General features: G+C 41.9%; 1 protein-coding gene across 2 annotated transcripts in view; it reads left to right on the forward strand.

The window, feature by feature from the left end:
- SCG5 (secretogranin V) overlaps positions 1 to 4,926 on the forward strand; it is a 54,361-nt gene extending 49,435 nt beyond the window's left edge. For both annotated transcript variants that reach the window (XM_004274033.4, XM_012534538.3), the window contains exons 5-6: positions 432 to 485; positions 4,345 to 4,926. In XM_004274033.4, the coding sequence (XP_004274081.1) occupies positions 432 to 485; positions 4,345 to 4,440 (150 nt within the window). In that variant the 3' untranslated portion in view covers positions 4,441 to 4,926. The remainder of the gene's footprint in view (positions 1 to 431; positions 486 to 4,344) is intronic.
- The last annotated feature ends 5,180 nt before the right edge of the window (positions 4,927 to 10,106 follow it).

A 10,106-nucleotide genomic window follows, 5' to 3' on the forward strand; every position in this document is an offset into this window, starting at 1 on the left:
GCTTACACAGAGGATTGTTACTAATAGTCCGACCCTACTCTAGAGAACGATTTATGTGTACAGTTCATAAAAAGGGAGTTAGATACCAAAGTAAAATAAGATAAAATTGTTTGTTTTAAACAAAGCCTGTTCAAAGTGAGGAGATGGGTCTCCAGTGCCCCTTGTGTGTTAGAATGTCGTATTTTCTTGTTTATGTGACTGTTGATGACACTGGTGTGCCTCGGGGCATTGCAGAGCACTTTATTAAAAACTGTACAACCACTGGCTTTTCTCTTGTGGTCTATCTTTCTGCCACGACATTCCTTTCATCTGGCTTCGTTTCCAAAATATGTATATGCAAATATCCAGGGGGACACACCAGGTGTAAAATAGACATTGACCAAATGTGATCCATACTTCTGCATTTGTGTTTTCTTTTCTCCCCACTGTAGAACAAGAAGCTCCTTTATGAGAAGATGAAAGGAGGACAGAGACGCAAGCGGAGGGTAATGCCTGGCTGGCTGGCGGGCTGTGGGGATGCCTGGAGCTTTCTGAGCGGGGGCAGTTGACAGGCCGTTAGCCTCAGTGGTTGGAAGGTAGCAGAATCCTTTCACGTGCTGAACAGTGGTCCCAAGTGACAAGGGCCATGCCTAAAAAGTCTGCCCTTGGTTTCTGCGATGTCCTCCCCAAGCTTTAGCATGTGATTTTTAGTGGCATGCTAAGTTTTGTGGCAATTCTACCAGCTCCATTGCACTCACAAAATGTCAATTGCATCCCTACCATGGGTATAGGGACGCGGGGAGTACAGGAGGGTATGTCTTTCCTCAAAGGGTCTGTAGGCCACTGGGGGAAACTGCTCACACCTCTGCATCAATTATATAAAAACTCGAGACAGGAGCCAGGAAGTGTTGAACTGCCTGCTCCAGGCAGTAATTTTGAAGGAATGTAGGGGCAGAAAATGAGATGAACAAACCTCATTCCTTCGACATACTTTTTTCCCTTGCTCTAGCCAGATTGATGTAAAAATTCACCAGATCCATTATATTTGTTCGCTGACTGGTGAATTTACTGCAGGCTTAGTTATTAACCGTCTCTGGGCTGCCCAAGGTGCTGTGCATTTACCCACTACAGTGATGCCTCTTGTAAAGCTGATGTCAATTTGCTTTGGGTTTACGATGCATTTTATGGTGTTGAGACTGAACAAGTGGTCGGTGGTTGGTGCCTTACTAGACAAAACCACCTGCCATTTGTTTTGGATCAGATGGAGGAAAAAGTTAAAGTCCTGCTTATTACATAGCAAAGTGCTACCAGGGAGTAACCGTTTTAGTTAAAATATACAAACCAAACTGTATACTCAAGGCTACTGACTGTTTATGTAGAATAGCAAGTGCTTGGATCCTGGCAAAATTTGGGAATCTGGACAGTGGTAACTGTGGCCATTCTGAATAGTTTTGCCGGATCCAGGCAGAGAATGCTTTAAGAGGGGTGGATTTTCTGGACTCAACATTAATTCCTCAGGTCCCTGAAACAGAAAGTTCCAAGCCCCTGTGCTGCCTGACAAAATGCAGAAGACCCGTGGCCAGTTGTCTATTTGAGAAGCAAAGTTTTGCTTGTAAGCAGATCTTCAGAGAGTTAACGGTGTTATTAGGGGTTTTTCTTGGGTGATTACAGTTTCTAGTGGCAGATGATGGCAGGAAGGATCCGAAAGGTATAATGCGGTCTTGAGAGAACATCAAGAAATTCTATTCCAAGAGCTCAGGATACCCATAATTTACCAGTAAGATGGCTTGAGCATCTCCCCATGGCACAGCAAGGATATTTCCAAATCAGACCAATGACCGTACCAAAATGAGTAACTTAGCATGAAGCTTTAATCGCCTCTCCTTCCTCGCTCACTATTCCTTCTGCCCTGACTCAGTTAATGACTGTGGGTCATGATTTAGGTCATTTTTCCATGAGACCAGTGACTACCAAAACTCAGGACTCTGGCTAGAACACATGTTATAAAGGATTTTACTTTGGCTTCAACTTCCTCCACACAGGACAGGCTTAGAGTTTATGAAAATAACGATCACTTTGACCCAGAGGTATCAAGTTCTTCCTACTTTCAGGCGTCTATTGATACAAAGATCCATGCTCATGCCGTTAACCAGGGGCCTTTCAGGTCTGGTGGAGAAACAGAACTTGCCTCCCCTGTCATCAGGCCTCAGGTGGTGTTCCCACCTTGACTGAAGACTTGAAACGACTCCCTCAAGTGTGCGAATCAATATAAAGAAATTATGGGCTTTTGTGAAAAATCAAGGCTTTCTCCAACTGAGCTCAGCATCTGCTGTGGTTTCCAGAGGTCACTAGAAGCAGGGATCCCATCCTAATGGTTCTGCGGTTGTGAAGTGGCAATAATGTTCTCTGTGTAACCTAGACAGTCTCTCACCCAAGGGAGAAGGTAAATATCTAAGTGCCTTGTCATTATTATTACTTTTATGTGTAGGAGTCAATACTCATAGACATTTATCAAGAAAGTTCAAGCCCCGTGTGCTGCAACGAAGACCCAGTGCAGCCAAATGAATAAATAAATATATAAATATTTTTTAAAAAATACTACTGTAGTTTAAATTAAAAAAAAAAAAAAGCTCAAGTGATTGCTCCTGTTACTTCCTCATTACTTCACTTTCCCCTGCCCTCTATCATTTGGCATGTTCCGGGTCTGGGCCAAAGGACTTGCTGCCATGACAGTCCCTTGCCAGGAGGGATTCTCCCCAGAGTTACAACAGAGCCTCAGGTGGTTTTATGCAAATTTCTATACTTGCTCACATCTGGTTGAATTCCTAGTTGCTTCAAGAGTAAAAGGTCCATTCACCTTTTAAATGACTTTGCAAACTAACTCTTAAGATGTATCTTGTTGATATTTGAGATCTACTATTATTTAAAGAGTTTATCAACCCTTTATTCCCATATTTGATAACATGAATATCTCATATCCTTTTAAAATATATTAGAATTTTTAGTAAAATATATTTTCACTAAAAAACAATCAAAATATTTATAATCCTGAATACACTTTTTCAGTTCACACATGCTCCACCTAGCCAGAGATTCTGATACGATTCCCTGGGATAGGCCAGGCCATTCCAGTTGACAATTCCTGATATAAAAAGGTATTTTAGTTATTTAAAATATTTTAAGGATGCTTCCCAGCAAAGTACTGTTATTTGGTGACATATCACTTTTCAGATATATGAGGACATTGCATACTTTGTAATTCTCAGCTTGTTCGTGATACATTTTTGCACAATGTGTGGGACCTTTCATCATTCATGCTTTTACCTGTCAGAATGTGGAAGGACATTCATTAAATACTAAACTCAGATTCCAGGCCTTGTCTTTTGGAGAATGTCTGCTCACCCTTCGAGAGTTATGGCAGACAATGTCCCGTGGGCAAGAGAGACGCCCTGCAAAATGCCTCCATGCATCCATGGGGACTAGAGGTGTGATGGGATTGCTGATTATTTGTAACTACAGCTTCTTTCTTATGTTTTTGTTCAGTTATTGGCAGGCAACTTCAATAAACAAATATCTTCCAAAACTTCTGAATTTTTTCTGCTTGCTAAATACTGTGTTGAAAAGCTCCAGTTACTAGTTCAAATCCAAACCTCAAAACATAGATACGGATTAGAGAAGGAATGGAAAAACCTTGACTGATTCAGAATACCAACAGCTGAAAAGGATTTCAGATGGTGGAGTCTTGAGTCAAAACTAAAGGAGCTTTCTGTATAACTTCCTTCTTTTCTTCGTGTTTTGAATTTGACTGAGGGAAGGTGAAAATGATTGCTAGAGCCCCTGATGCGTCCTCTTTAAGTAGAATACTGCTTTGAAAGAATCAGTCACAGCAACAGGTGATCTGTGACCACTCTGCAGATACTAATTCCCATCTGGCCCTGCTCTGTCATCGTCTTTAGAACATTCTTCTTGTAAAATGATTTAATGCAGTTCACATTCTCTCTCCCCTAAAATAAGGCCATAGGATAATAATTCTGTTTCATGTGGGGCTTTGTATCTAAGTTAATAGTGAGGGTTTCTTAGCTGGTTCACTTCAAATCTTTATGCCAAAACAGGGGATGGAACCCAATTGTATGTGATACTTAGCTGTGTGAAATAGTTGTGTGAAAGACAGAGACACCTCTGTCAGTCAATGTTTCTCTGGCCACTGAGGTATTGATTAGTGCACCGGAGTAATCACCTGGTAGGTAGTAGGCACCACTGTTACCTTGTTAACCCAATAGGCCAGAAACAATTCTCGGTCACTTCTTCTGTGCGATGTCTGTATCTGATGTCCACATATGACTCCAACCATGTATTTTTTTTCAGAGTGTCAATCCATATCTGCAAGGACAGAGACTGGACAATGTTGTGGCAAAGAAGTCAGTCCCTCATTTTTCAGGTGAGGATAAGGACCCAGAGTAAAGCGAAGATGTTGAGTGGAAACCCACACGACCTGACCCGTCAGACCTCCTTGGTGTTGCTTATGTGCACTCGTTGTCAGAGCCCCTGTGAATGGCAGCATGTTTCTAATTTAGACAAGTATGGATGAAAAGCAGCTGTATTTTGATATCCTATTGTCCTTCACACTGATAGCTCTGCTTTCTGCTAAATTAGGATAAGAGCTTTTTTCCTTTAAATGTGGAGCTGCAGTGAGCATTAAAATTAAAATGTATGTGTCAATAACAATAAAAAGCAAATGAATGAAATGTCCTCCGATTTCTTACAGTTTAAAATGGTGTTTCGGGTGGCACTGTTTTGGCCAAGTCTGTAAAAGGCTGGCATTTGATTTTGATTATGTAGTTAATCCAGCCCTTGGGCATTATTACACACCAATAAAGAAGATTGTACCCAGGAGGAGCTGACACATTTCACTTGGCCGCATCTTAATAAATGTGTATGCAAGCGTGAGTATGTGCATTTCTTTTTCATTTAGAGCATTCTAAAAACTCTCTGCTTACTAGAACAAACTCACAGATATGATCTTATCTGATCTTAACAATAATACGGTGAAGTAAATGGCGGGGGGTATTATTATTCCCATTTTACAGATGGTGGGACTGAGACTCAGCTTCCACGAAAAGCTGAAAATGGCACAGTCAGTATTCGGGGACTAAGGTCTGCTGACTCTGAGTTTTTATTCAGCAAATATTGTTTCTACCATGTGCCAGGCACAGGGCTGGGCTCTGGCGGGGGGCACACTGGGGACTCACACTGACACCAGCCAGGTCCTCAGGCAGCAAAGCATCCAATCCATGAGCTCTGAGTAGGTCAGTCAGCTCCATGCTGCTTTCAAAGCTTGGAATGGCAGATGCAGACGTGCTCTCCTGCATGCTTCTGAAGAGGCAGGCGATTTTCTTTCAGCCGAGTCCTCCCAAGTCAGAAAAATCAGTGAAAGGCTGGCAGGAATCGGTTCACTGGTGAGATTATTCTCGTGCTCTTTATACCTCCTCACTGTAAAAGAGGTGATGGTTTCAGGCTTTGATATCATTGGCCTCAATTTCGTTGTCTGTAAGAGGGAGACAGCAGTGAGAAAGGACTCAGGGAAGAAAGATCCTTCTTGATTTTAATTTTAATAACTGCATATTAAATCCAAATGTCAGTGACTTGTCTAATAGAAATAGCTTGTCCATATTTAGTTAGCATGTGAGTCTGTTATTACTTATACAAATCAAGAAAGGTATTGGCCCCTGTTTTACGGCAGGAGGCATGTTTCCTAGAGGGCTTCACCAGGCAATTTCTCCACAACCCGTAGTGTCATTTCAGAAGTATCATTATCACCTGATTTTAAGAGAGAGTTCCCTCACGTCCTAGAGACGTATAGAGCTGGGAGGGTCTCCTTTATGGATTCTGTGTTTTGTAGGCATTTTAATTACATTTTATACCAGTTCCAGTCCTCTTAGAAGAAGGACAAAGGACATCTCTTTCTCCAAGATTGGACAGAAGGAAGGAAAATGGCTAAGGACATGCTTTGAGGTCATGAGGAAGGAAGTAGAAGTGAAGCAGGAGAAGGGGAGGTCATTGTGCCTGGGTTAGGCCTGTTCGCCATCCAATGCCTTTTCTGCCCTCCCCTGTTTCACAGGCTGCCTTGTCAGCTGACTTCTGGCTGGGTTTAATGTGAGGTCCCTGAGGGCGGAGTAGAAGGTGAGAAAATGGGAGAAAACAAGATAATTCATTTTTGCTCCCGGTAGCTGCATCTTCTCTGAGGCTCCATCTCCTGCCAGGTAAGCCTGGCCCCTGGGCCCCAGTCATGTCACCTCTTCCACTGGTCCCTGCAGCCTAAGAAGGCCATGGCCTCTGTCATATTGTTAATTTCTGGGTTATTTCACCAACTCCTGTTTGGCTTCCTGGCCTTTCTATCACCTGTATAAGCCATTTTCTACATTGAATTATTTCCGTTTGAAATCTTTAGAGTGTTTTCTGTTTCGCTGGTTGGTCCCTGACTGATGCAGCCACCCATAGGGGAAATCAGGAATAAGTTGAAGTATTCTGAGAAGAATTTAGAACAAGCATTGTGGAGAACAAAGAGGACAGTGATCCTCAATCATTAATGTAACAGGATTCACATGGGGGTATTGTTAAACATGCACGCTCTGATGCGGTAGTTCCAGGAAGGGCCTTAGATTTTGCATTTCTTATAAGTACATAGGTGATGCTGGTGATGCTGGTCCGTGGGCAACATCTTTTTTTTTCTTTTTTTTTTGCCATACGCGGGCCTCTCACTGTTGCGGCCTCTCCCGTTGCGGAGCACAGGCTCCGGACGCGCAGGCTCAGCGGCCATGGCTCACGGGCCCAGCCGCTCCGCGGCATGTGGGTTCTTCCCGGACCAGGACACGAACCCGTGTGCCCTGCATCGGCAGGCAGACTCTCAACCACCGCGCCACCAGGGAAGCCCATGGGCAACATCTTGAGTTGCAGAGAAATAGGGAATTAGGAGAGGATGAATGAAAGTGCATGAACTGCTCTGAGAGCCCAGTTAATAACTTAGGGCAGATAGGGCAGACGTGAGAGTGGGCCCCACAGATTGGCACATGGTAGAACACCAAGGAGTCAAGATTCTAAAACATGAGGGAAAGCAACCCTGAGATGCCCCATTATAGACATGAGGCTCTGTAATGGGTCGGGTTGGATCAATGATCTGAGAAAGGTCAAAAGATTAGCGGAAATGATGTGGCTTGAAATAAGCTTCAATAGGTACAAAAGAAAACAAGAGGGAAAGGTAAAGCGTTGGTTACCTGAGGGAAGCTGAGTCTGGATTCTCGGCAAAGGAAAAATTTCGAGCGACAATGAATGACATCTCCTTTGTGACAATTACAGGAAATAGAGTTGAGTGGAGCTGAAGATCAATGGGCTTGAGGAAGTAGAAAAATTGTAAAGTCAGAGAACAAAAGACAGGATCACTTAAATGCGAGAGGTAAAGTCTTCGAGTTAGAGGGGGAGCTCAGGGGAGTAAGATTACATATGAGGTCAAAGCTGCCCACAAGCTTGTAGAGTGCAGGCGAATCTGAGGTCCAAGAGCCTCTGACACTGGCATTCTGCGTGCCTATGCATACCCATGCATACCTGGTGGGGTTTTTTTTCTTTAGAAGTTCCAGATTCTTAAAGGGATCTGTGACCTCACAAAAGTTTAGAAATCACTGCTGAGAGCAGTAGTGTGAGCCACGTTGGTCATCACTGAGGAACAGCAAAGTTTGTCGTGAGGGACCCTTGAGAAAGAAAGAAGAGGGTAGAGTAACTTCTCTTATGTGGATTTCAAAAGAAAATTGTCGTGGCCAATAATCGTCAATGGCTTCTAACCACCAGGTGAAAGACCAAAGAGTTAATTGCTAATAGATCAACCAGGCCAGCAGCACCTGAACCCACTAGGCAATCAGATCAAACAAGAGACAAATATTATGTGCCTCCTGGTGTGATTAATATGAAGCACTGTCAATGAAATACTCTTGCCCAAACAATCTTACCTGAACCACTGGGTTTAACTCCCTGCTAATAGAAACAGGTTAAACACACCACTAGGAAGTAATCACCAAAATCCAGAATCGGAGAGACTCTACAGGACCAGCGACCCAGCATTTTTCAACAAATAAATGGCAGGAATAAAAAAATAGATGGGGAACTACTATTATAGATTTAGAAAGACTTAAGAGACATACAATCCAAATACAGTGTGTGAGTCTTAATTGTATCCTGACTCAAATGAAAAAGACACTGATTAGACAACTGGGGAAATTTGAGTAATGACTGGATATTTGGTGGTATTTAGGTGCCATGAGATATTATGAGATTTTAATTTTTTATTATTTATTTTATTGAAGTACAGTTGAGTTACAATGTTGTGTTACTTTCTGGTATACAGCAAAGTGATTTGGTTATACATGTATATATTCTTTTTCAGATTCTTTTCCATTATAAGTTATTCCAAGGTATTGAATATAGTTCCCTGGGCTATACAGTAGGAACTTGTGGTTTATTTTATATATAATAGTGTGTATCTGTTAATCCCAAACTCCTAATTTACCCCTCTCATTATCCCTAATTTTTATTATCTCTCATTATCCCTAAAATTATCCCTAATTTTCCCACTTTGGAAACCATGTTTGTTTTCTATGTTTGTGAGTCTGTTTCTGTTTTGCAAATAAGTTCACTTGTATCATTTTTTTTAGTTTCCACATATAAGTGAAATCATATGACATTTGTCTTTCTCTGTCTGACTTACTTCACTTAGTATGACAATCTCTAGGTCCATTCATGTTGCTGCAAATGACATTACTGCATTCTTTTTTATGGCTGAATAATATTCCATTGTATATGTGTACCACATCTTCTTTATCCATTTGTCTGTCGATGGACATTTAGGTTGCTTCCATGTCTTGGCTATTGTATAATAAGTAGTTCTGCAATGAACACTGGGGTGCATATATCCTTTCGAAGTATGGTTTTCTCTGGATATATGCCCAATAGTGGAATTGCTGGATCACATGATAGCTCTATTTTTAGGTTTTTAAAGAACGTCCGTATTGTTCTCCACAGTGGCTGTACAAATTTACATTCCCACCAACAGTGTAGGAGGGTTCTCTTTTCTCCACACCCTGTCCAGCATTTATTGTTTGTAGATTTTTTTTAATTGATTAATTTTTATTTTTGGCTGTGTTGGGTCATCGTTTCTGTGCGAGGGCTTTCTCTAGTTGCAGCGAGGGCGGGCCACTCTTCATTGCGGTGCGCGGGCCTCCCACTGTTGTGGCCTCTCTTGTTGAGGAGCACAGGCTCCAGACGCGCAGGCTCAGTAGTTGTGGCTCACGGGCCCAGTTGCTCCGCGGCATGTGGGATCTTCCCAGACCAGGGCTTAAACCCGTGTCCCCTGCATTGGCAGGCAGATTCTTAACCACTGCGCCACCAGGGAAGCCCAGTTTGTAGATTTTTTGATGATAGCCCTTCTGACTAGTGTGAGGTGATACCATACTTCATTGTAGTTTTGATTTGCATTTCTCATATAATTAGCAACGTTGAGCATTTTTTCATGTGCCTGTTGGCCATCTGTATGTCTCCTTTGGTGAAATGTCTGTTTAGGCCTTTTGCCCATTTTTTGATTGGGTTGTTTGTTTTTTTGATATTGAGCTGTATGAGCTGTTTGTATATTTGGGAAATTAAGCCCTTGTCGGTCACATCATTTGCAAATATTTTCTCCCATTTTGTAGGTTGTCTTTTCATTTTGTTTATGGTTTCCTTTGCTGTAAAAAAGCTTTTAAGTTTGATTAGGTCCCATTAATTTATTTTTGCTTTTATTTCTTTTGCCTTGGGAGACTGACCTAAGAAAACATTACTACGATTTACGTCATAGAATGTTTTGCCTAAGTTCTCTTCTAGAAGTTTTATGGTATCATGTCATATCTTTAAGCCACTTTGAGTTTATTTTTGTGTATAGTGAGAAGGAGTGTTCTAACTTCATTAATTTACATGTGACTGTCCAGTTTTTCCAACACCACTTGCTAGAGAGGCTGTCTTTTCTCCATTGTATATTCTTGCCACCTTTGTCATAGATTAATTGACTGTAGGTGTGTGGGTTTTTTTCTAGGCTCTCTACTCTGTTCCAT

Source organism: Orcinus orca, chromosome 2, assembly GCF_937001465.1.
Source record: "Orcinus orca chromosome 2, mOrcOrc1.1, whole genome shotgun sequence".
Classification (NCBI taxonomy): Eukaryota; Metazoa; Chordata; class Mammalia; order Artiodactyla; family Delphinidae; genus Orcinus; species Orcinus orca.